The 26563-nt window shown below is 43.2% G+C and overlaps 1 protein-coding gene across 1 annotated transcript in view; it reads right to left on the reverse strand.

Annotated features, from left to right (window-relative positions):
• Nucleotides 1–26563, reverse strand: part of ADAMTS3 (ADAM metallopeptidase with thrombospondin type 1 motif 3) — a 474821-nt gene that overhangs the window by 21230 nt on the left and 427028 nt on the right. The window contains exons 18-20 of the mRNA XM_029598748.1: nucleotides 9790–9955; nucleotides 7763–7895; nucleotides 3265–3472 (exon numbers count right to left, since the gene is read on the reverse strand). Of these exons, the coding sequence (XP_029454608.1) occupies nucleotides 3265–3472; nucleotides 7763–7895; nucleotides 9790–9955 (507 nt within the window). The remainder of the gene's footprint in view (nucleotides 1–3264; nucleotides 3473–7762; nucleotides 7896–9789; nucleotides 9956–26563) is intronic.

The following is a 26563-nucleotide window of genomic DNA, read 5'->3' on the forward strand; positions in this document are numbered from 1 at the left end:
TATTACTCTCAGGGCCAGCTTGCACTATTTTTTTAAGAGACATCATTTGGGCAGGAGGCGAGTGGACATCTCTTCTGCCCCTTTTACAGTCTAGGGCCTCAGCAGCATTTTTGGAGGCGGGAAGGAGTCAGAGGGGCCCCTTTTCATTTTTTTCTTTTTTAATGTCTATTTCACTTTGGCAAATGAAGTGAACCAAAATAAATATTAAACAAAAAAACAAAAACCAAATACCATTTTTGGGACTGCATATCCCTAGTAGGTTGGTGAATCTATGGGCAAAAGAGTTCTTCCTTGTAAGATATATCCTTTCTCTACCAACTAAGCCTTCTTAGAATATGACACCATGCTCCAAGAAACCAACGTGGAAACTCCCTCCTAGACCTTTCCACCACATTTGACAACATAGTCCATATGCTCCTGCTACAATGCTTGGGAGATATCAGGATTGAAGGCTTTGCCTTGAAAGTTTCAAGTCATTCCTAACCAATCAATCACAGTCTGTCTTTTGGACCACCATATCACCCACTCCTAGGAATCTCACCTGCGGAGTCCCTCAGAGCTTGATAATTTCCTTGTTCTTTTTCAGCATTCATATTCACTCAATCTGCGACCTCATCTTTCAACATGGAATGTCATTTATTTGTCGATGACATCCAGGTCTGTGTCAAAACAAGACCAAAACAACCAAGCCATAACCATCACTAATCTTAATGATTTTCTCACAGTAGTAGCACTATGGCTAATCAAACATAAGCTCAAACTAAATCCCTCCAAGCCCAAACTCCTCTGATTAAGCTGTGAAAGGTATTCCTTACCTTGCCATTAACCCCTTTACAACTTAAGGACACTGCACATTATCTTAGGATATAATCCGATCATTATCTTACAATGGAAACTCAGATCTCAGCTGCACAAAATATTTCCTTTATGCATCTGTGAAAACTCCAACTGCGCAATTACTTGGAGCATTGTGACCTAGCTGCTGTCAATTGATCACCAATTGCCTTCTATAACTCCCTATTCCAAAGCATCTCAAAATGCAACCTCAAAAGCATTCAACTATTGCAGAACATGGCAGCTAGACTTTGGTACAAGTTAATGCAACAGAACACACAAAGCTGATTTTGTGTAGGCTACACTGGCTCCTGGTTGAAAACAGGATAAAATTTAACACACTTTTCTCAGCCTTCAAATGCATGATTCAAATGTCCCCCTTAATATCTTTCTCAACTTCTATTTTCCTATATTCCCACAAGTGAACTTTGATTCTCCCAGCCGGCCATTTTATCCTCCCCTTCACTGGTTTCAGCTAGAATACCATGCACAAGACTTCATGCATTCAGCTGCTCTGCCCCTAAAAAAAAGTAACAGGTTATCTCTAATGCTCTGCCTGGAAGCCTGTTACCTCTCATTCAAAGAAAAGAAAAAGTAAAAGGTTGGCTGATTAGCCAGGTCTTCCCTTAGACTCCATAGCAGAAATGTATCCCTTTACCACTTGCCAACCAATCTCTTTCTGACCATAAGTTCCACAAGAACTATGACTCTAGGACTGCCTTTAACTGCTAACTCACTGACCATATTTGGCATACTAGCAATCAAACAAGGTGGGTTATAGTATCTAGTAGGGATGTGAATCGTTTTTTGACGATTTAAAACAATCATCAGATATATTTTAAATCGTCAAAAATCATTAGAGCTGCGATACAATAGCAATTCCCCCAATTTATCGTCAAAAAATCGTAAATCGGGGGAGGGCGGGAAAACCGGCACACCAAAACAACCCTAAAACCCACCCCGACCCTTTAAAACAAATCCCCCACCCTCCCGAACCCCCCCAAAATGTTTTAAATTACCTGGGGTTCAGTGGGGGGGGGGGGTGTCCCGGCGCGATCTCTCGCTCTCGGGCCATGGCTGCGTTAATAGAAATGGCGCCGGTGGCCCTTTGCCCTTACCATATGACAGGGCAAAGGTAGCGCCGGCACCATTTTGGTTCCTGTCACCCGACGTCACGAGTGCAGGAGATCGCTGGACCCCCAGGGACTTTTGGCCAACTTGGGGGGGCCTCCTGACCCCCACAAGACTTACCAAAAGTCCAGCGGGGGTCCGGGAGCGACCTCCTGCACTCGCGCCATATTGCCAATATTCAAAATGGCGCCTGCGCTACCTTTGCCCTGTCATATGGTAAGGGCAAAGGGCCACCGGCGCCATTTCTATTAACACAGCCGTGGCCCAAGAGCAGGAGATTGCGACGGGACCCCCCCACTGGACCCCAGGTAATTTAAAATATTTTGGGGGGGTTCGAGAGGGTGGGGGATTTGTTTTAAAGGGTCGGGGTGGGTTTTAGGCTTGTTTTGGTGTGCCGGTTTTCCCGCCCTCCCCCGATTTACAATTTTTTAACAAAAAAAAACCATAACGATCAGATTTCCCTCCCCCCCCCAGCCAAAATCGATCGTTAAGACGATCGATCACACGATTCACATCCTTAGTATCTAGGGCCCTCCCAGCACTGCATCCCTGAAGCAAGGTCCCCTCAAAGGCAATGCCCTTGGCAGCCTTCAGCATTCTCTCTCTTCACCCTAGAGAGACCTCCTACCCCCAAAACAGACCTCTCAATCCCAAGGCACATCCCTCTCCCAGCAGACCCCCACTTTCAAGGCAGACTTTGCTCTCCCAGAAAACCCCTTTAAGAGAGCAATTTTGAGAGATGCCGGGAAACTTGATGGTACACAGGTACTCTGTACTCATGGATCTGTATGGATTTACCTGAGAAGTTTCCCTTTGAAAATGTGGCCTGTCAGGGACTGCTGGTGTGATAGTACCAGGGCCAGCAGAAGCACTAGGCCCTGGTACTGGGTGGCCGCTTAGAGTGTGGGAAGTTTGGGGGTGATAGCCTACTGCTCCAACCAGCTTTGATTGGGGCCCTGTGGGGGTGAACGGAAGAATCTGAGCTGTATCTGGGGCTGGAAGGAGGAGAAGCATAGGCAGTTGGGCCTGTGTGTTGGAAAAGAGCAGAAGCCTCTGCCAGCAAGCACGGCAGCATGGTCATCTGAGGAACTGAGTATCATCGGGTTTGCGGCAGATGACACAAAATGGAGAGGATGAGGGAGCAATACATGTACAAACAATATGTCATATATGTTGATTGTGTGTGTGGGGGAGATCCTGGGTGTGTGTGGGGGGGGGGGGAATCTGTATTTCTGCCAGGGATGCCAAATACCCTTGCACCGGCCCTGGACAGTACCCACAGATTTCTGAGTATCTCACCTCAGACCAGAGTCCTGTCTTCCACTGTGCAGGACACGGTGCTCTGTTGCAAGGCCGTCTACCCTCAGGGCGATCCCCATTACAGTACTTGCTGTGGACGGAGCGGTTCTTTCCATCATGGAGAGGCTGAATGCAGCGCACAGTGCGGATCTGGTAGCCAGAACTTCCACAGGTTTTAGTACAATGTTCCCATTCATCTGAGATCCAGCTGTTGGACATGCAAATATAATAACTATTACAATCCTATACTGTCTGCATATGCGTTAATTAAATGCAATTTGCTTATTGTTGCCTTTAATTGTAAAAATTGTTTTATATTATAAAGCAATTATCTTCATGATTTTAAGCATTTGTTTGTAACCTTCACTTCATAAATAAGTCAGATACATAGACACCAACTTTTCAAAATGATTAGGGGTGCTAAACGCAACACAAATTACTCCTGCTTGGATACAGTGAAGTAGTTTACTCAATATTGGGGGCGCTCAAACACCCACTATGCCCATAGAGCTGGCACCTGTGTAATGATGTTTGTGGGACTGCTCAAGTTCCCTTCATATCACAGTAACCAGTACTGGAGAGAAGTCAGAGCCAAAGCTCTGTTTCCTGTGATAAAGAAGCCACAATTTCCATTTGCTGCAGAATTGCAAGAAAGAGACTGCCATCAGCAAAAAGCAGAGAATTAGCACCAGAACCATGCACCTCAAAGTAAACACATTTGTGCAGCACTGGTGTTAACGTAAGCTTCCGAGTAGTTGTGGAAAGTGCAGTCACTGGAGAGGAAAGGAGGAGCTTGTGCGAGTGAGGGGAGTGAGGAAGAGAAAGGTGGAGGCTGGTGTGGGAATGTGCTTGGAGCCATGGCCATGGCCTACCCACTTTGAAAATAACAAGGGTCTTAAGTTTCCACCCCAAGTGACAAGCAATATTGAAAAAAGGAAACTTAGTAGTTAAATCAGTCCTTTAAAGGGCTAACAATTATTTAGAAAAATTCTTCAGGAATATCGTGCGCTCCTTAGAACGCATCGGCAAACCTTGACGGCGTACCTTTTTTCAATTATGAGTCACCCGGACCTTTACACCATGTGTGCGCACCAATTGTTTTTTTAGTCCAGCTCTACATGGGCTGACGTTTCGCATGTATGCTTCGTCAGGAGTGCTTAGATCTTATTGTCAAAAGAATAATATCCACTGTCATTTTCAGAGATGTTTTAAATAGAAGCAGTTCTTCCGGACATAAAACGTCTCTCCATATGAAGCATCGGCCCATGTAGAGCCTAAATCTAATTGTTTTATCCTTGTTTGAAGGTTTTTTTTTTTTAAGTTTTTAGATGCATATAAAAGATGGATTAAAAAATGTGGTGCATGCACATGGTATAGAAGTCTGGGTGACCCACGTTCGAAAAAGGGTACGCCGTCAAGGCATGCTGATGCGTTTTAAGAAGCTCACGATATTCCTGAAGAATTTTTCTAAATAATTGTTAGCCCTTTAAATGGCTGATCTCACGGTTAAGCTTCCTTTTTTCAATATTGCTTGTCACCCACTTTGAAGCCAGGCCCACCCAATTTCAGCCTCTGTCTGGTCATACAATGCCAAAAAGAGAAAGGCAGGTCAGTTTCTTATGAGATGGGATTTTTAGTTGGGATGGGAGAGTATGAGTGGCGGATTTGAGGTGGTGCTAAATATGTGAGATGGGTGTAACAGCAGGGGACTTAGTGGTGGGGAGGAGGTGAGAGGTGACATGAATGACCTGGAGTGAAAGACAGTGAAAAAGAATGGGAAGGGGGGGGGGGATGGGGAGGGGCGACAGGCATTGGAAAGGTATGGATCTGTGAAGGGAGTGATAGATGATGGAAATGGGGCTAGGAAGGAAGCAGCAGGATCTGGTTAGTGCAGTTAGTGTAGCTGGGTTCAAAAAAGGTTTGGATAAGTTCTTGGAGAAGAAGTCCATTAAAGGCTATTAATCAAGTTTACTTAGGGAATAGCCACTGCTATTAATTGCATCAGTAGCTTAGTGTTTGGGTAATTGCCAGGTTCTTGTGGCCTGGTTTGGCCTCTGTTGGAAACAGGATGCTGGGCTTGATGGATCCTTGGTCTGACCCAGCATGGCAATTTCTTATGTTCTTATGTTCTTAAGCATGGTATAATAGGAGGATAGTTAGGGGATATGTGATATAAGAAAGGAGATGGAAGCAGGAAGGGAATTAGCAACAGGGAAGGAGCTGGGGCTGGTGAGAAAATGAAAGGCAGAGGAAAATAGATGAGGGTTGGGAAAAGAGTGAGTACAGATTACATTTGGGGGATAAGGGAATAGGTGAAGGGGTAATAATTAAAGACAGGGAAGGAGTGAAAGACAGGAGGAATGGGAGTGGGGATGAGAAGGGGTGAAATACGGAGACAAGTCTGGTAGGTAGGTGGGGTGAAATGAGGGATATTAAGGACTGGAGTAATGAGAGGCTAGAGAGATAAAGAAAAGAAAACATTTGATAAGAGAGACGTGAAAGATCATTGTCAGAGACAGATGTTGAAGAGGAAGTGAAGAAGACAGGGGGAGGGAAAAGAAATGGAAAGTAGAAACAAGACCCTGGAAAAAGAGGAAAGTGGAAGAGAAATTGGGTCCAATGCAATAAGAAAACTAAGATGCCCAGACAATAATGGTAGAAAAAAGCATTTTATTTTAAATTTAATGATTGGAATAAGTTAATTTTAGGAATGTGCATCTCTGATATCTTTATATTTTGTTCAGTACAGGAGAAAATGCATTTCTGTTTCTTTTTTTCCCAATGTTGCACTGCAAGCAAAGGTGGCTTCTTGGGGTTTCATGTTTAATTTTTGTCTACATATTACTCTTTGTATTTTTTGTTCATTTACTCTGTACTAGGTAAATGTCAGTTTGTTCTGTGTAGGGATCTGTAGCAGTTCGGCTTGTTCTGTTTTCCCATTTGAAAGTGTATTAGTGTTCTATGGCCCGGTGTAATATATCTGCAGTGCCATCTTTTGCTTGTTGTGTGCATTCTGGGCGTTAGTGCTGTTATAGGTTTTCTCTATAGATGCTGCATGACTTTTGTAGGATAGCATATCTAAAATAAATTGGAGAAATTATTTTTTCACTAAGTGCACAATTAAGCCTTGGAATTTCTTGCTGAAGGATGTGGTCAAGGCATCTAGCATAGCTGAGTTTAAAAGAAGTCTATTTCCTAGAGGAAAAGTCCATAATCAATTATTAGCCAGTAGACTTAGAAAAACCACTGTTTATCCCAAGAGTGAACAATAAAGCACTAGACCTACTCTTTGGGATCTGCTGAATACTTCCTAATGACCCAGATTAGCCACTGTTGGAAACAGGATGCTTGGCTCAATGGACCTTTGGTCTAACCCAGCATGGCACATCTTATTTTCTTCTGTTTTATACTTCTTCAATGTGCCTTGCAGTGGAGAAAATTTGTTTTGCAGTTTCTAAAGTGACACCAGAATTTAAATATTAAAGTTTAGAATATGAAAGTATGCTATACAATTATGTATATTCACAGGGGCAGGGGGTTGGAAATCATAATTGGTTCTGTTACCAAACTTAGTGGGGCCTTTATAGGTACGAGCCCTGAGTTTACATAGCTAGCATTGCTTCTGGGAAGACTTGGTGGCGAGTTCAGTTAAGAGAGATGCAGGAAATGAAGGAGTTTGAGATAGAGACATTGCTGGGGACATTGCTCTGAACCTGAGAGAAAATCTACTGGGGATTGAGGTTGAAGACTTGAGAGAGAGAGACTCATCCCCTGTTATCCATCCTGTCCAGAGCAGTCTCGTGCTCTCTCAATATCCCTCCCCTCCACCAGTCTCTCTGTCTCGCATCATGGGGAGAAGAAGCATTGAGAGAGGGAGAGAGAGGGAGACTGAGTAACTACTTGGGAGAATGGGGGAGAGGGGGGTGTTGGATAAATGTCTAACTAGCATTTGTATGCCTAGTACCCATCCAAGTTAACCTCAGGCCCTACCAAAATAAGAATTCAGGCTTCGCCACTGGCTTGGAGAGAGGAAAAATCAGATTTGTATTGGAGAGGAGGCTAGTGTCTGCAGGGGAGTTGAAAAGAGGAGGTGGATGGATATTTACAGAGGGGTTTAGGGTGCAGAGGGGTGTGGAAATCACTTAGAAAAATCCAATCACTTCAGCTGATTTATTCTTTCCTGTAATAAGCTTTCAAAAGACTATATTTTGAATGTTGATCATGCACGCAAAGACACATCTACTCTTATTTATTTTACTTATTTAAAAACATTTATAGCCCGCTTATAAAGAAACCAGTCAAGTTAAGCAGGTTACAACATATATAATAGATACAATAATAAAACATTAAAAATACATTTTTTAATACCTTGATCATTTAGAAATGTGAACATAAAAGTGCATGCTAATTTAAAATCCTTATGTAAACACAGCCCTGCCTGTAAGAGTTCACTCATGTCTGTACAGTACTGCATAGAAACCATGAAAAAGGCACTTACAGTGGCTGCGTGCATTCTTGGAGATTGCACATTCTACGGATTGGCTTCGGCTTCTTGTTGGCTTCACAGAAGCTGCGATGTACCATTTTACTATCACTTTTCCGGCGACAGCCATATTTAGTATATTGAAAACCTTGGGAATAATTTTAAACAAGATCAATTTTTTTTTTTTTTTTTTTTTACAGAATTTGGGGATAATTCTACAACTGCTCACCTTTTTACCCACAGACTTTACACTAAATTTTCAATGTGCAAGCATTCGTGTACTTTTTCCTTTGAAAATTCTCCCAGCACATGTACCTGCTAATTGGTAGGGCCAGATCTTCAGAAGAAAAACGATGTGCATACTTTGGAAAACTCAAAATGTACGTACACTCCTCTCCAACCTAACCCCCAGGAACTCCTCCCCCATACTGCGGGCAAAAGTACATGAAGAGAGGCCTTACATGTATACTTTTATGCTCAACATATAGGGTGGGAAAATATTTTTAAAGCCCACCCTGTACAATATCGGCTGAATTTTAAATCAGCCACGTGAGCAAATAATGTCACTTACGAGCGCGGTTGGGCCCTGAGCGCGTCGCGCACATTTTCAAAAGGACCTGGCCACGTGCGTAAGTGACAATACACGCATAATTGCCAGGCCCTGAAATGGGGGCAGGATGGAGGGGCAGGGCAGGACGGAGCTCAGGAGCTGAAGTATTTTGAAAACAAAGGGAAAAAACCCTAAAAAGATAAGGTGGGGACGAGAGGAGAAGAGGGAAGGGGTTTAAGTAGGGGGGGTAGGGAAGTTCCTGATCGGGGGAAGGCCTGATTTCGTTGCTACGCATACTTTTACAAAATTAGGCCCCCCTGTGCGTGCTACCTGCACATGCACGTGTGGATTATAAAATCCAGCGCATATGTGCGCACAGCCCACGGATTTTATAACATTGTTTAGAAAGTTTTTTCTTACGTTTTTTCATTTACAGCTGATTCAGAAAAGGGCGCTGCCACAATATTGCATGTTATTTACCAAGCCTTCCATTTCTTTAAAATGGGTTATTCACTAATTCAGTGTTTTCCAGCCCTCTTAAAGCCCTCTTAAAGGTTTACAGGATTGCCACAATGAATATGGATAAGATGGAGTTGCATACACTGTGTCTCCTGAAAACCTGACTGGTTAGGCCTGCCTACAGGAGAGGCTTAGGATACACTGCACTAACAGTATTCATTGCCATGCATTAACATGCATTATCGCAGTTTCCCACTTTCATGAATAGGTCTATTAGTTTCTTCTCATATTACTGACAACCCTTAAAATAATATGCAAGATACATTTTTATGATTCAGGCATCTGATCTTTTATGCTCAAATTATTTTATCTTGTACTATCCTACATAAATCACTGCTAAAACAAAAACCCAACTTAGATGGCAGTCCCAACAGAATCATTAGGATCTTTCCTTTAATTCTGAGCTGACTCTTCAGTACATAAAATTAAATATAGTATGCAAAATAAATGTGTGTTTAATCTAAAACACTTTCTAAATTCTTGATTATCCTTCAGTTATGAAATAGAATTCTGAATAGCAGAAAAAGTTACATAGAAATTTAACAGCAACTCCAGCTCCTGAATGTGTAAAGAGAGATACATTTTCTACTAGCAGAACTGCTCACTGAATCTGCCTGTAGGGGGAACAGGTGAAAATTGATAGGTTGACAAGTTCCTTCCTTTTTAAGTTCCTAGGGTTGCCAGCTGGCTCCAGATTTTCAGGACAGGTTGATTAAGCCTTGGTTTCACCCCACTGCAGGCAGGAACTTGTAGTTCTGACTTCCCCGTTGCAGTTCCTTAGAAAAGCAAGACTGTAAGACCCTGAGTGCAATGGGGTAAAACCAGGACCGGATCAACCTGTCCTGAACATCTGGAACTGGTTGGGCACCTCTAGTCCTACCAAATGCAGCTGAAAAGGTCTCAAATTGACCACAAAGGGAACTCTCTCAAATCTGCTGTGCCAACCTGAAAATAGTTATTGAATCTGCTTTACCTCCATTACAGGCCTTCGAGCACGGAGACCAACTTTTTAAAGCCCATTCAAAAGTATCTACTTCCTCCTGAAGTACATTATTGTTGTTGATTGTAGGTACAGAGTCCTCATGAATGATGTACTTGTAGGTCAAACTTGATTTGGTATCATTTTCCTGTGGAATAACCTATACAAATGATAAGATAATGCTTTTGGAACATGGGGAATTTTAATCATAAAAACATAAGAAGTTGTCATACTGGGTCAGACCGAAGATCAAGCCCAGCATCCTGTTTCCATCAGTTACCAAGCCAGGATACAAGTACCTGGGGCAAGTACCCTTAATAAAACCGCAAACCTTAATAAAACTGCAAATACAAAAGCCTTTTAGATGGCCCTGTTTACCAAATCATTAGTTGTTTGTACGAGAGACCCCCCCCAAAAAAAGATCCCATTAAAAAAATGTTGTTTTTCAGCACTTGCATCTATGCTGAAAATATTGGATTAATTCCCTCTGAATACCTCTCATCCAATTTGTTGTAGGTTAATAATTTCCAATGAGATAGTTTTATCCTGACAAGACATAAATCCATTTTTTCAACAATATAAACAGCATATTTCACAATGGCCTAGTAAGGAAGCAGAAGCTGGCTGGTAACAGTAAATCCATGAGAATGCTGTCATTCTGAAGTTTTTTTAAATTAAAGCACAAACTAAACAGATTGCCTGAAAAATAACTGCAATAGTCCAGAAAGATATATTATCTTCTTGGTTAATTTTTTTTTTTAATTCTTTATTTATAATTTTAACATATAATATAAGAATAACTTGTCATTATGGGAGTTACAGATAAAATGCATTCTCTAAAAGATAAACAAGAAAAAACATTGTTTTTTCTTGTTGGTTAATTTTTAGCTCATTAAGGGTCTAATCTATCAAGGTCTTTTCCCATAGACACAGAATAGGTGACAGTGAATTAGGCCCCCAAGTTTATTTTGGGGTCTGTGTGTGTGCTAACAACAGTTGTCTCTTTCTACTCAACTGAAAAGAGTAAAGCTTTCAGACGCCTATATATAGCTGGATAAGTAATGGCATATCTGGCTATTTATTTATTTATTTTATTTAAGTCTTTTCTATACCGTCGTTTGGTGGGGACCGTCACAACGGTTTACATTAAGGCACATAAAAGTAATCATACTACAATTTGTCCGTTTACATAGGTGCCATAAGGTTCGGTAACATAGTTTGTTATCAATGTTAGATGTTAAATGTGATTCATGTCCATGTCTTTCCTTCTCAGTTTTAATTACAGAGCTAATTTTACAAATGTAACTTATCCATTAGTTATGGTGTGCTATATCTTAAAACTACACACTTAGTGAATTTCTGCAGTGTAGTAGCAGCTGAATATCTGGCTGTGATCAGCGGTTGCCAGATACGTACTTATCTGGCTAAGTTGTTAGTCGGATAAGTGATGGGCAGGATGTGGGAGGATCAGAGAGGAGCTACTTATCCTGTTAACTTAGCTGGATAAGGGCTGATATCAGTTCTAAAGACCTTATAAGACTTATCCAGCTAACTAGCAACTTTTACAGGGATACTCAGAAGCATAGCTGTGCTGCTGAATGTCCCTTGTAAGTTATCTGGATAAATCTTATTTAGCTAACTAACTTATCGGGCTTCAGGGGTCATTCACTAAGCCACGATACTTTTCCTCCCGAGGGAAAAATATCGCAGGAGTCACAAAGCGGTGATAAATGACCCTGCAGTTATGTGAATCCCTGAAGCTTTGTGAATTTCATTGTATTTTTCCCTCACGGCCTGCAGTATTGTCCTATGGGAAAAATATTGAGGTAGCAAAATCCCCCCCCTACACAGCCCCAGGACTGTGAGCTTCCATCAGTTAAAGGGGCCTCTCAGCCCCTATCCCTGCCAGTTAAAACCCTGGGTATCTCTTTAGAACCCAGTCCCACCCCCTCACCACCCTTGCAGGTGGCCCATAGTTGTTATAAATGATACAAAAGCATTTTGTGTGCAAGGTGGGAAACATGCCCCCCCCCCCCACCCCACACACACACACACACACAACACAGCTTTATTGATAAATCTGGACCTCAGAGTCTGGGATCCCCATTTGTTTAAAAAATATAGCCGTGGTGGTCAAGTGGATCACCCCCCCCCTCCCCAATGTCCCTCTTACATAAACAAACCTTCCTGGTGGCTTAGTGGCCCTCTGGCCTTCTGACCCTCTCCCCTGAACCCTGTTATTTGAAAAATGTTTATTGGTTGTTCAATGGGGGCCCAGAGTATCCTGCCTTTGCCTCACATGATAGGGATTATGCAGGCTAGTGAATGAGGCCCTGTGTAATGTATTAATATCGCACTCTCAATGAATTGAACAAGGATGGACCCAAAAACAGAGCAGACTGGTAAAGGGAATAGCAGTACATGAAGGCTTTATTGTTTCACAATGGAAAAAATAACCATGTTCATGTATGGCGTTAGAAGCAAAAATAGGTTAAAAATCATTAGCCCACAACCATTTATTAGAACTATCAGCATATTTCAAATTTTAATTCTCTGATATTACTCTATAGTGTTTGAATATATATAGTGAACTGAAAAATAAGACCCTATCCTCTTCCTCCTCAGCTTGGGGAAGGCTTCCAGGAATTCTAGAGGCAGGATTCAGGATAAGGGTCAGACGTGGGGGCAGTTGGATTTTTTTTTTTTTTTTTTTAAGAGGGGTGAGGGATAGGAAGTTTAAATTATTGTCTAATTATTTTATTTTCTTGAGTACTGCTAGACCATTAGCAGGGATTTCCCTGCTCCTCAGCTGCCAGTGACAAAGGGCACACCCCCTTGATGACATCACTCTTGGTCATAAAAGGGGGAGTGGTTGTGGGTCTTGTCAGTAGCCTCCTGTCAAAGCAACCTGACAAGGATCCTTCACTCTGTGCCCATGGTGTATTGTATTGCTACTAGATATAATAAATAAACTAGATATATGAATTATTTTAATTATTTTTTGTATCCCTCAAATTCATTCCCTAACCTTCAGGGGAAGGGCAGAGAAAGAGTGGAGGACCCCCCTCCTCTGCTTCTGCGTAGCCTGTCTTTCAGGGTGAGGCTTGGACTGGTCTAGCAGTACTCAAGGAAAGAAAATTATCAGGTAATAATAATTTAACTCTCATTGTTGTCTGCTAGACCGGGTCATTACACTAGGGAGATACATAAGCTACCCCCTAGACAAGATGGGAGGAAGACAGGGCTGCTCTGAGAATTCAGGCCTGAAGGCTGCTTCCTTCCATTCGCCTGGATATCCAGCCTGTAATGCTTGGAGAACGGGTGCAGGGATGACTGAGCGACAGCTCTGCAGATTTCTACCCTGGAGAATGCTGACACCTCTGCCCAGGAGGCTACCTGGACTCTCATGGAAAGAGCAGGGAGTACTGCCGGTACTTGCTTAATATTGAGATTATACGCTGATTAGATGGTCTCCTTAATCCATCTTGCTATTGTGGCCTTGAAGGCTGCCTCTCCTTTCAGACATCCTCCAAAGAATACGAATAACATGTTAGACCTTCAGAATGAATTTGTGGCTTTCAGGTAGCATAACACCACTTAATGCACAACCAGTAGTTGAAGGTCTCTGTTCTTCCCTTTCCCTTCCTTACAAAGGCTGCAGTATCACTGCCTGGTTCTTTTGGTAGAAACAAGGGTGCCGGTTTAAATATCACCGCATGTGGTTATATTGCTAAGAAGGGCTCTTTGCAAGAGAGTACCTGAAATTATTAAATGTGCCTAGCAGAGCAGATTATTCTCAGGAAGGTGATCTTCAAAGATAGATCTTTAATGGACGCTTGCTTCAAGGGCTCAAAAGAATGGTTCACTAATACATTCAGGACCATATTGAGGTTCCGCTGGGGGAACGATTGGCCTGAAGGGAGACCAGTTCCTCTTCACCTCTCCCAGGAAGCTTAACACTTCCAGGTGAGCCACCACCTGGGCACCTCTATCCCCACCCTCGTACCATGAGATAGCTGTCACCTGTATCTTCAGTGAGAAGAGGGCTAGGCCTTTGCCTAGGACCCTCTGTAGAAAGTCTAAGATTTGAGAAATGTCTGCTTTGAACGGAGCAATTTTTATATCCTTACAGTGCACCTCGAAGAGTCTCTAGACTCTGATATAGGCTGCAGAGGTTGACATTTTATAGACCTTCCACATGGTGGCCACTACTGCTCATGAAAAACCCTGTGTTTCACAGCTGAGCCCTTTCAAGGGCCAAGCTGTAAGACAGAATGGAGTTGGATCTTCCATTGGTGTGGGGCCCTTTCAGAACAGCCAAAGCTCTCTGGGAAACACTTGGAGGGCTTCCATTAGAAGTCTGATGAGATCCATGCACCAGGGTCTTCTTGACCTATTCAGCCCTATCAGTATCACTTTGGAACGGTATTCTCCACCATCATTATCTCCTTGCCTATCAGTAGCCAAGGAGGAAATACATATAGAAGTCTGTCCTTGGGCCAGGATAAAATCAGCACATCTATGTCCCTGGAACCTATCTCTGTGCAGTGACTGAAGAGCCACTTTGCTTTGTTATTGGCTTGAGATGCCATTAAGTCCACCACCAGGTAGCCTCAGCATTCTACTATTCATCACATGAAAGGCCTCCTGCCTGAGTTCCTACTCTCCTGGGCCCAGCTTTCTCCTGCTGAGAAAGTTTTCTAGCATGTTCTATTTCCCTGAGATTTGTGCCTCTTCAAGTTGGGAGAAGTTTCCCTCTTCCCATCTGAGTATCCACTCACCTCTGCTAGGCTGAGGCTGCATGTTCCCCCTTGTTTTTTTATGTATGCCACAGCTGTGTCATTATCTGAAAGGATTCTTATTTCCTTTCCTTTCAACCAAGCCTGGAAGGCCTGCAACACCAGGCTGATGGCTCTTAATTCTAGTTTGTTGATTGACTATAGTGCCACATCTTCATTTGACCAGGTCTTCTGGGCCACCTAGCCCAAGCAGTGAGCATTCCAACAGCTTAAGCAGGCATCTATTGCCATTATGCCCAAATTTGGTGGCTCTAAGTCCACCCCATTTGTGAAATTGACCAGGGCTGTCCACCAATCAAAACTCTCTGCCACCTCTCAAAGCACTCGTAGATGATGTTCGTAGTCACAAGACACTGGGAACCAATGGGCTAATAGCACCCACTGTAGTTGATGTATGCGTGCTCTTGACCATGGGACCACTTCTATGGTTGCAGTCATGAGTTCCAGCAACTGTGGATAATCTAATAATTTTTGTGGATCTAGTAAATGAAACCACCTCACTTATTCTATCAACTTGTCTACCTTCTTGCGGGGAAGAGATACCTGACCTTTCCTGGCATTGAACAGAGCTCCTAAGAATTCTAGGGTTTGAGAGGGCACTAAATTCCTCATCATATAGTTTATCACCCAGTCCAGATTATGCAAGAGCTGGATCACTGTGGCTGAGGCCCAGTGATTTTCCTGGGCTGATTTTGCTCTCAGTCAATTTAGATACAGATGAATCAGCATCCACAACTTGTGCAGTGTTGCTGCTACAACTATCATGATTTTGGTGAAGGTTCTTGGTGCTGTTGAAAGTTCAAAGAGAAGGGTTTGTGTGGTAACTCAAGTGGTAGTGGCTTGGAAACAGCCAGTTGAAAAAGGAGGCAGACTCTGACTGTTCCTTAAGCACAGTTTATTTACAGTGGACACAAAGCTCAGTGCAAAGCAAAACAAACAAATTAGAAGGCTCATTTTAAAGTTCAGGTATCTCACAAATAACTGGATATCACACATAACAGGTCTTAGCATATTCCTGGATCCTGCCTGCTCCCTGGGGCAGGGTCCCTTCTGGATCTTGTCAACTTATGTTAGGCTGAAGGGATCTTCCCTGGGTCCAGAATAGTTTGCAAAGCTGATCCTTAAGGAAGACCCGGCTAGATCTCTGAGGGAGGTGGTCCTTTAAGATGGTTTGAAGAAGGTTTCCCCCTCAGCTCTTCCTGTACAAGGGATACTTCTCAACAGGAAATTCACATTGGCATTCTCCCTTCCTGCCCTATGCCAGATCTTCTAGTTGAAGGGCTGTAGGCCCAGGAACCATTTCATCATCTTCAGGTTGGAATCCTTATTCATATTCATCCATAGGAGTGGATGGTGATCCATTATGAATGTGAACTGCCATCCCAGCAGGTAATAGCGCGAGGCCTCTAAGGCTCACTTGATTGCCAATGCCTCTTATTTCACTGTTGAGTACCACCTTTCTTGTGGCATCAAATTCCTGCTAATGTATGCCACTGGGTGTTTTTGACTATCACTCTCTTGAACTAAGATGACTCCCAAGCAGACTTCTGAGGCATTGACTTTTCAGGATTGGTTTAGAGTATATTACCTCTTTCAGGGCCCTGAAGGCTTCTCTGCTTCCTCTGACCACTGGACTTTCTCTGGTGCTTTCTATACCAACAGCCTTTTCTGAAGAGTTGAGAATAAACCTTTTATAATATTATGTAATGCCTAGGAATCTTCTTACTTTCACTTTTGTTTGCAGGATTGGCATCGGGGTGACACCTCAAAATTCCTGGTCTGTGGATGGATCTTGTCCTTCCCCAGGATGAAACCAAGATATTAAACTTCTTGTCCTCCCAGCAAGCACTTTGTGAGGTTAACCGTTAATCCTGCATTCTTCAGAGTGGTTAGGATGGCCTAGAGTTGACTAAAATATGTTTTCCAATCAGGGCTGTACACCACGATATCATCCAAGTAAGCAGCTGCGTACCCTTGATGTGGGCAGAGCAGGTGGTTGACCAATAATGGAAACATTACAGAGGTGCCATGAAGTCCAAAAGGGAGGACGGTGAACTAGAAAAGTCCATCTGGCATCAAGAATGCAGTCTTCTCTTTCACTGTTGGCATGAGAGGACCTGCTAATACCAAAGTCTCCTTCTTGCACCATTCCGCACTCCTGTGCAACCCACTTCTTCAGGAGGTTTACGTGGTTGATTTGAGTTTTCTTTCATTTCTCTGGCTGAGCTATTTTCTAACATGAAAAAATTTAGACCCACTAACCTCAAGTTTTATTGAAATGAATTAAAGACGCTGAAATATTATTAAATGACCATCATACTAGGCTTCATCTGATGTCATTTTTGATTGACATCTGTTCTGATTTAAAGATGAGAGAATCTCGCTGAGTTCCAGTTCACGAAGTCACAGGAGTGCAGAATAGTGCAAGAAGGAGACATTGGTCTTAGGGCTCTACCATCCTCTATCCAGAGTGAAGGGCTTCTTCCGGAATCATGGTGATTTGAGCATGGTTTGGGCTAATAACAGGCCTCCGCTACTTCTAGGACCTTTTCAAATGTAAGGCTTGGGTGTCAGCAAACCCATTGTCACCTGGGCCATTCGAGGCTCCTCAGGAACTCTTCCTTCACCCTGATTTTACCTTCCAGTGGCAAGCACTTCCAGGGAACATCTTTAAGCATGTGGAACAGGTTCCTGGGATTTTCTCTTGCCTGCAGAACTCCCTGCTAAAATTGCTGTCAGTAGACTTCAGGAGTGAGTCCCGTTCTCTTGAGAATGCCTGCCTTTACTTCCTGATAAGTGGCCCTCCCTTCCGAATTACCTGTTTGGAAGGCATCTTGTCTATTCCTGTTTGAATAGATTCCCCAAATAGATAGCCCATCTGTCCTCTGGCCAGCCTACCAGTTTTTCTAGAACCCAGAGGAAAAAGGAAGCAGACTCTGGCTGTTCCTTGAGTACAGTTTATTTACAGTGAAAACAAAACTCAGTGCAAAGCAAAACAAACAAATTAGGAAGCTTACTTTGAAGTTTGGGTATCTCACAAATACTGGGTATCACACATAATAGGTCTTAGCATATTCCTGGTTCCTGCCTGCTCCCTTGGGCCTTTCTAACCCTTCTAGGCTCAGCCAATTTATGTTAGGCTGAAGAGATCCTCCCTGGGCCCAGAATCCCTTGCAGGGATGATCCTTAAAGAAGACCCAGCTAGATCTCTATGGCCGGTCCCTTAAGGTAGTTTGCAGGAGTATACTCCTTCACAGCCTGGTATTGAAAATGGTGGCTCAAAATGCAAAAATGAAGAAATCTCTGAAAGCTGAGTCTCATGGGGATGTGGGGGTAAGCCTCAGGCAGATCTAATAATGCCAGGAATTCCCCTTTTCTTATGGCTGCCATTTCCAAGTAGAGAGTCTCCATCCTGAAATGGGATATTTTCAGGCATCTGTTGACTCTTTTTAAATCCAACACAGGATAAAAGGTGCCATCTTTTCTTGGCACCACAAAATAAATGGAATATGCTCCCTGCCCCATTTCTTCGGGTGGAACCAGTGCTATGGCTTCTAAGGCCTGCAACTTTTTAGAGTTGCTTTGACTGCCTCCCTTTTGACTTGTAATTTGCAAGGAGAAATCAAAAATATATTTGGGATTAGCCCCTTGCAATTATCTCCAGAAGCCAGTGGTCTGATGAAATCTGGGCCCACTCCCCATTATACCTTCCTAGGCATCCACCCACTGGGATTATTTGAGGAAAAGCCTCTTGCATATCATTTTTGGGGGAGACTCCTCTCTGTATCTGTGGGGGGACAGGGGGGTCTGTTATTGGTCTCTCAGCACATGAAAGGACTAGGATCTGCCTCTCACACCCTGGGTCTCTTGTACCATGTCTTCACTATGAAAAGTGGGTCCTCCTAGGGGATCCGCTGTCCCTAAGGAGCAGGGGTCCTGTCCTAGGAGTCTTGACTTAGGGAAACCACCTAGGAGGCAGCAGTTCTGGGGAAAGTTACCCCAAAGGGTAGTTGCCTCATTTTCATAATCCTGAAGCCGACGTGATCCTAATATTCGCTGCCTGCTGTTACCACTGTGGCCCTAATTTCCATCTTTTGCAGCAACCAGAGCCCTCATCTTCTCGCTCCTTCCACTGACTCTGTGGCTCTCATTTTTCTGCAGTACTCATTCCCTTCTCTGCAGAGGCCACAAGAAGCTTCCAGCAAGTGACACTGTGAGCCATGTGACTGCCCTGACTGGCCCAATGGGGCATGCCTGAAGCCCCGATTGGCCAATTCGCCCCTGTGGAACACAGAAGTAAAACTCGTTAGTAGTTACACTGACTCACCGTCAAAATCTTCGCTTGGTGGCTGCCTGCAGCACCCTCTGCAAATTGGCACTGTGTAGGGATCTCTAGCAGCTTGGCTTTTTTTGTTTTCTTAATAATAGATATATTGGCTTTTTCGGATCTGGTGTAATAATCGCAGTGTTGCCTTTTCATTAGAGGTGTGCATCCGCTTTCCACGTATTTGTAATCCGCAACTTATTTTGTCCTATCTGTTAAATACGTGGGGAGGCGAAACGCATCGCGACTCCCCACGTATTAAACAGATTTCTGTTTTATTCGGCCTCCTAAATAAAAATTTAAACCCCCCCCACCCTCCTGACCCCCCCAAGACTTACCAAAACTCCCTGGTGGTCCAGCGGCGAGTCCAAAAGCCATCCCTGCATTCTCACACCCACGTTTGCCGGTTTCATCATGACGCCGATAGCCTGTGTCACAGGGGCTACCGGTGCCATTGGTCAGTCCCTGTCAAATGGTCACCGGCGCCATCTTGTGCTCCTACCATGTGACAGGGGCTGACCAATGGCACCGGTAGCCCCTGTGACATAGTATGGGCAAAGGCTATCGGCACCATTTTGAGTCCTGGCATCGGACGGCAGGTCTCTCCGGGACCCCCGTTGGACCCACAGGGACTTTTGGCCAGTTTGGGGGGGCCTCCTGACCCCCACAAGACTTGCCAAAAGTCCAGCGGGGGTCCGGGAGCGACCTCATGCACGCCGGCCGTCAGATGCCAATACTCAAAATGGCGCCTATGTGTGACATAGTGAGGGCAAAGGCGATCGGCGCCATTTTGAGTATTGGCATCTGACGGCCGGCGTGCACGAGGTCGCTCCCGGACCCCCGCTGGACTTTTGGCAAGTCTTGTGGGATGAAGTCCCAGAAGAAATTAATCTCACAGAAAACTATTTGCAAACAGTTGGAATCAGCCTTGATAAATGCACTCTGAAGTTTCAAGCTCTAAAACTGTTTCTTGAAGATCAGCGCAGTGAAAATGTGGAGAGGGCCATTCATTATGCAAGTACAAAATGTGAGGAAATGGGTATGTCCATGGAGAGAAGAGAGAGAATAAAGCTCCATAAAAAGGATGCCAGAAGAACTGGCAATGGATTCTGGACTCACATTGCCAGAGGAAGTAAAAACAGGCTATGCTTGAATGTCTTGATCATTTTCATCAAGAATTGGAGATTCCTTCTAAGGCAATGGATCAAGTTCTGTCAATCTTCACAATTATTTAGCCAAATACTTTGCTTTTTGGAAACAAAGAAGAACTTAAAAAGTATATCCCAAATTTAACTCAGATTTTTGATGAATTCTCTGATAAAGATATCAGTGGAGAAACTGGATGACTTTGGAGGCATTTGAAAGCTGCCAAAATCAGATTTGAAGAGACAAAGAAACAGACAGCATTGCAGTTTCTGGAATTTATTGTGAAATTAGATTTTTGTTAATCTCTGCCAAGTGTGTCACCATGTTTGAGATTCTTGTGTGTGTCTGTTGCTTCATGTGAAAGACGTTTTTCTAAATTGAAATTGATTAAAAATTTCTTACACTCGAACATGAGTCAGACAAGATTGACAAATTTGGCTTTACTTTCAATTGAACATGAATATGCAAAGAAAGTGCATTTTGATGAGATTATCAATCGATTTGCAGAGATTAAGGCTCAAAAGCAGAGACTGTGAATAGGCTGATTGTTGAGTTTGGATTTTGTGTGCTTTTGATTAAAGTAAAATGCAATAGTACTTGTTCACTAAATTATCAATGTCCTGCATTTGGAGGATTATGTGGAGAAGTCTGGGGTTTGGGGATTAATGTTATAAAAACAAAACAATTCAGCAAATGTGTTCTTGCTCTTGGATTAATGTAATAGACATTTGCATTGTGCTTTAAGTTTGAACATAACTGTCTTGCATTTTTCTTATTTCCAGTTTGACAGCTCTGTACTTAATGTAGTATTTAAAAATATACTTCCAGTCAGAGCATTACACTGTACAGACTAGATAAAAGCCTCTTGTTTGTTTGTTTTTTTGCTTGGATTGTATACAGCTTTGTGGTGTTTTATATATTGTTGGTTTTTAATAAAAAGTGAATATTAAAAATTAACTTCCAAACATTTTTCTGTGTATATAAATTTTAAAATTATATATTTGTGGGGTGCCAAAGAAAATATCTGCCAAATACTTTAGGTACGTCATAGGACCCAGGAAACTCTTATCAGACCCAGGGTACTCCATAGACCATTTCTATCAGAAGTTTCTTTCTTATAGTATCTGTAGCGGTTATGCAAGATATGAATGAGTGGAAATAGTGATGAATGACAAGAGTGTGTGGAAATAGTGTCAAGAATATGAGGAAAAGATTTTATACTGTAATTTAGTTATCATACTGCTGTTGACTATCTGTTGTTATACTAAGTAAAAGGATACGTTCTGCCAGATTAATTGCTTAGGTATTGTACAAAATAATGTAACATGACAGAAATTCCATGTATTCATGTGTTTCTTTTTAATGCCATTGATACCAAGCCACCAAGCATCCAATTTTTGCTGTGAAGTCATTAGTATGTGACCTATATTTATAATTTACATTTGTAATTCATCTGAGATCCGTTTATTTGACAATTGTATTTTTAGTACATAGTTGCTCTTTTATTTTAATGATTTAAATGCATCAATAAAACATTGTTTTAACTTTGTAAGATTCTGCTTATATTGTACATTAGTGCTTTTCTTCCTACGTAGGAAGTTTTTCTGTTGTTATTATTATTGAGCACTTCACAACTTTACATACATTGCGTAATTTCTATTAGCTTATATAAACACACAGTATATAGTGAATATATAGATAATAATATGGTGAATGAATAGTGAAAATATAGATAGCCGCACTGGGGTGGCTAAATGTTTACCTCATAATGAATGTTAATAGAGTACATTCTGTGCTTCTGTCATCTTCTACAGTTGGGGTAAATATACATTAAGCTTCCCTAAGCTGTAAACTATCAACCACCTCAAAGACAGTGGGCCGGATTTTAAAAAGGTTACGCACATAAATCCAGAGGATTTACGCACGTAACCGCTCTTATGCACGCCGGGTCTATTTTATAAAGGCCTGGCGATGTGTATAAAGCCCAGGGACGCATCTAAGTCCCGGGGCCTGCAAAAAGGGGCGGGTGGGGGCGGGGCCATTGCCGCTGTGTCAAAGGATCGTGTGCCGACAGGCTGCTGGAGGCAGGCGCAAAAGGTAAAATAAAAGTTTTGGCGGGAGGTTAGAGTAGAACTAGGGGGGAAAGGTTAGGGGAAGGGGTGGGAAGGTCAGGTTAGGGGGAACGGGGGTAGGCGGCGTGGCTCAGCACTTGCAAGGTACAAAATTGTGCACCCCCTTGCACGCACCGACCCTTGATTTTATAACTTGTGCGTGCCTGCGTGTGCAAGTTATAAAATTGGGTGTGCATGTATGCGCGACGGGTGGCGTGTGCACATGTACGCCCGTGCGCACCTTTTTAAAATCTACCCCAGTTTGTTAACTTATTATATAAAACAAAATATGGAAATGTGCACAGAAATATTTTCATTTCGGTTCAATAATTCATTTTGTATGACCCCAAAATTAGTTATGTTCATTTCAAATGGGAAAAAAAGGTGTTTATTTATGCCTTTTGTTAATTTTTTTTCCCGTTAAAGTCAATCAAAGAAGCCTTGTATCCTATTTTGGACTCCAAAATTGGGATTTTCTGATCGGTTGCAGACATCTTCAGAAAAGGGAAGAGCACTCCAAGACAGTGTACCATAAGTGGCATGAATAGCCAGGGTATTAATGCAGGGCAAAGTAGCCAAACAGAGGCAGTCATACTCCATGGCATCATGAGAGGAGCAAGAGTGACAAGAATACCCCAAGGCTCCAAAAGGGAGATAAAGGACATCCGAGTCAACATCCTCTCCTGCTGAATTGGAGATTTTGATCGGAGGGTGATAGTCCCTTTCATCGATGGGTCACACAGCATGGCTAGCATATAACTGTACTTCTTAGTGAGGGTTTTCACTCTATCTTGTACCTGCTGTTGCAAGGAGTCCATGTGTACCAAACACCTCTCTTGTCTGTCCCTCTTCCTACCGGAAACCTTTTAACTTATTGTGCAGGATGCTGATTACAGGGATCACCTCACCCAGGGCATGGAGGTCAACATTTCAAAATTATTGGGGTGCTAAAGTCAACACAAATTACCCTTTGTTCAATATTGTAGGTGCGCAAGCATCCACTGCACCTACAGAGCTGGCATCTTTGACCCAGGGTAGCTCTTGAGAAACTGAAATCCTCCATGACACCTGGAGGTCCATATTCAGTAGGGAGGTTAGTGAACAAGTTATTGGGCTAAAGAAAGCTGGATAACTTGCCCAGTATATTCAGTCGGATAAATGTCCCACTGAATATACTTGCTTAAAGTTATCTGGCTACATGTAGCCTGTGGAAAGCGGTCTTTCATTTTTTTTACAAGTACTCTAGTACTTGTTAGTGTGTGTACTCCTCTTTTCACTACTCTCATGTACCTCTACCTGTGCCCTGGTAATGCTACTATTTTTTTTCCATAGATGATAACAGTTTATGGAAAAAATAGCACAGTGCCACATGCACAGTTTACATTGTTTACCACTCCAAGATGAGACTCAATGAAGCAAAAATCCAATCCTGTCTCTTTTGCTCATTTTCCTAGTCATAACACATAGACTGAAGAGCAATTCTGTAGTTTAAATATCTTGTTGGTATTGTATGACAGAGCTCACACTGAGTTTTTTCTTTTTGCAATATCACAGTTGTACTGTGTGTGCTATATCACTGCAAAACAGATAAAAGGTTAGACTAGAGATGTGATTCAGCTGAACCTTTCGGTTCAGCATTCGTTATCGGCCTGCTGTGGGAAATTTCATGGTTTTCTTATTGTTTTTTGGGGGGAGAAAGGGCACATGAAAAAGAAAACCCATCCCAACTCTTCAGATTTAATTAATGACAATCTCCCACCCTCCTGACCGCCCCCCCCAAAAAAAAAAAACTTACCTAAAGTCCCTGGTGGTCCAGCGGGGTTCCTGGGAGCGATCTCCCCCTCTCGGGCTGTCGGCTACCACTAATCAAAATGGCACCAATGGCCCTTTGCCCTTACCATTTGACAGGGGCTATTGGTGCCATTGGCCGGCCTCTGTCACATGGTAGGATCAATGGACGGCCGGCACCATCTTAAAAAATGGCGTGAGCCATCCATTGCTCCTACCATGTGACAGGGGCCGGCCAATGGCATCGATAGCCCCTGTCACATGGTAAGGGCAAAGGGCCATTGACATTATTTTGATTAGTGGCAGCCGATGGCCCGAGAGGGGGAGATCGCTCCCAGGACCCCCACTGGACCACCAGGGACATTAGGCAAGTTTTTGGGGGGTTGGGAGAGTGGGGGATTGTAATTAATTAAATCTGAAGGCTTGGGGTGGGTTTGAGGTTTGTTTTTTTTTAATGTGCCCTTTCTCCCCCTCCAAAAACCGATAAGAAAACCACACAAAATTTTGTGAGTTTTCCTATTGTTTGGGGGCCCACCGAATCGCGATGAAATAGGAAATATCGTCTATATTTCCTATTTCATCGCAAACGATTGCACATCCCTATTAGACACACAGTAACAAAGTGTGTGTCTGACAATAGGAAACAGTAGAGTTAGCGCCCACCTCACTTTTCACTTCTCTTAGTCCCAGTTTTTCTCACTCTTGTCTTTTTTCAAATGTTATTTAGCACTGACAAGTACATTTTGAAAGGGATTATGCACAGAAATTTAGCATATATGTGAATATATAACATATATAGGTATATCTGCTATTTTATAAACAACAACATTATGTGCATTTTGGGGAAGATTTTCAAAGGGTTACACGCGTAACATACGTATAACATACGTGCGTAACCCCCGAAAATCTGCCCCTGCCTACCCCTATCTTGCATAGGCTCGGCGGTGCGCGCAAGCCCTGGGATGCGCATATGTCCCGGGGCTTTCAAAAATGGGTGGGCTGGGGGCGGGGCCAGGAGCATGGCGGCGGTTCGGGGGCGGAGCCGAATCCTCTGGCACAGCAGCCCATGCCGGGGGATGGTGAGCTGGTGCACGCAAGTAACGCCTGCCTCGAGCAGGCATAACTTTTTCAACAAAGGTAGGGGGGATTTAGTTAGGGCTGGGGGGTGGGTTAGATAGGGGAAGGTGGGGGAAGGTGGGGGGGGGCCGGAGGGAACGGAGAAAGCCATCGGGGCTCCCCTCGGGCTCGGCACGTGCAAGGTGCACGTGTGCACCCCCTTGCGCGCGCCGACTCCGGATTTTATAACATGTGCGTGGCAGCGCGCGCATGTTATAAAATCTGGTGTAGATTTCTTTGCGCCGCGTTACGCAAACAAATCTATGCCCAAGCATAAGTTTAAAAATCTGGCCCTTTATGTTTTCGTATGCACATTTACAGGAGCAAAAAAAGAGGTGGTCTAGGGGCATTTGGGTGCAGAGTTAAAAGGTATGCACAGAAGTTGCTATTTTAAAAAAGAATTATGTGAATACATTAGTCAACTTATTCATGTAATTTTATACCTGCTAGTGAAATTGGTCTTGTCTGCTATTTTTGAGTTGGAGGACTGTGTGAACAGGGGGAGTTCAGGGTGTGGTACTAGAGGGTTTAGGTGAACTGGAAATGGACTCGATGAACTGGCAGAAGTACCAGCAAACTGGTGATTTCAAGTATGCATGCATATTTTAAAATATACCTGCCTCTTCATATACATCAGGGTTTTATGCATAAATGTTATTTAATTTTCACACATAAAGTATGTGTGTATGTTTATAAAATAGAGAAACTAAGCACTTTCATTGCATTTCAAATATTAATGCCTACTGATATTTTCAGAGTTGAACTTTGCTGTATTTTATAAATTATGCAGCAACCCACTGCAGTTTATAAAATACTAGGATAATGTTAAGATTACTTACCTGGTAATCTCCTTTTCCTTAGTGTATGCAGATGGACTCAAAACAAATGGGTATAGTGTGCTCGTGCTAGCAGTTGGAGACGGATCTGACGACAGCACGGGTACATATACCCCCACAGGAAGTGAAGCAATTTAGTAATCTTCCTTGCAAAAGCTGTTATAGCCATATGTGTACTGACCGATCGATTAATCAACAGGATTACCCTGACCAATTGATGGTAGCTGGAGACCGCCAGTGTTCTCAACCGGAAGGCGTCGACACCCGGCAGGGTGGAAGCCCTATTATAAGCAAAACATGGCTTACCGTGAGTCAGCGAATCCCCATGCATACCGGCAGCCGGGCGGGATGCTGAGTCCATCTTTATACACTAAGGAAAAGGAGATTACCAGGTAAGTAATCTTAACATTTCCTAGCGTGTAGCAGATGGACTCAAAACAAATGGGATGTACAAAAGCTACTCCCGGACTGGGCGGGAGGCTGCCCGAGGACCGTTTAGGATTGCCCTCGCAAATGCTGTGTCCTCCCTGGCCTGAACGTCCAGACGGTAGAATCTGGAGAAGGTATGGAGGGAGGACCACTTCGCCGCTTTGCATATCTCTGCAGGCAACAGCAGCTTAGCTTCTGCCCAAGAGGCTGATTGTGCTC

Source organism: Rhinatrema bivittatum, chromosome 1 (assembly GCF_901001135.1).
Source record: "Rhinatrema bivittatum chromosome 1, aRhiBiv1.1, whole genome shotgun sequence".
Classification (NCBI taxonomy): Eukaryota; Metazoa; Chordata; class Amphibia; order Gymnophiona; family Rhinatrematidae; genus Rhinatrema; species Rhinatrema bivittatum.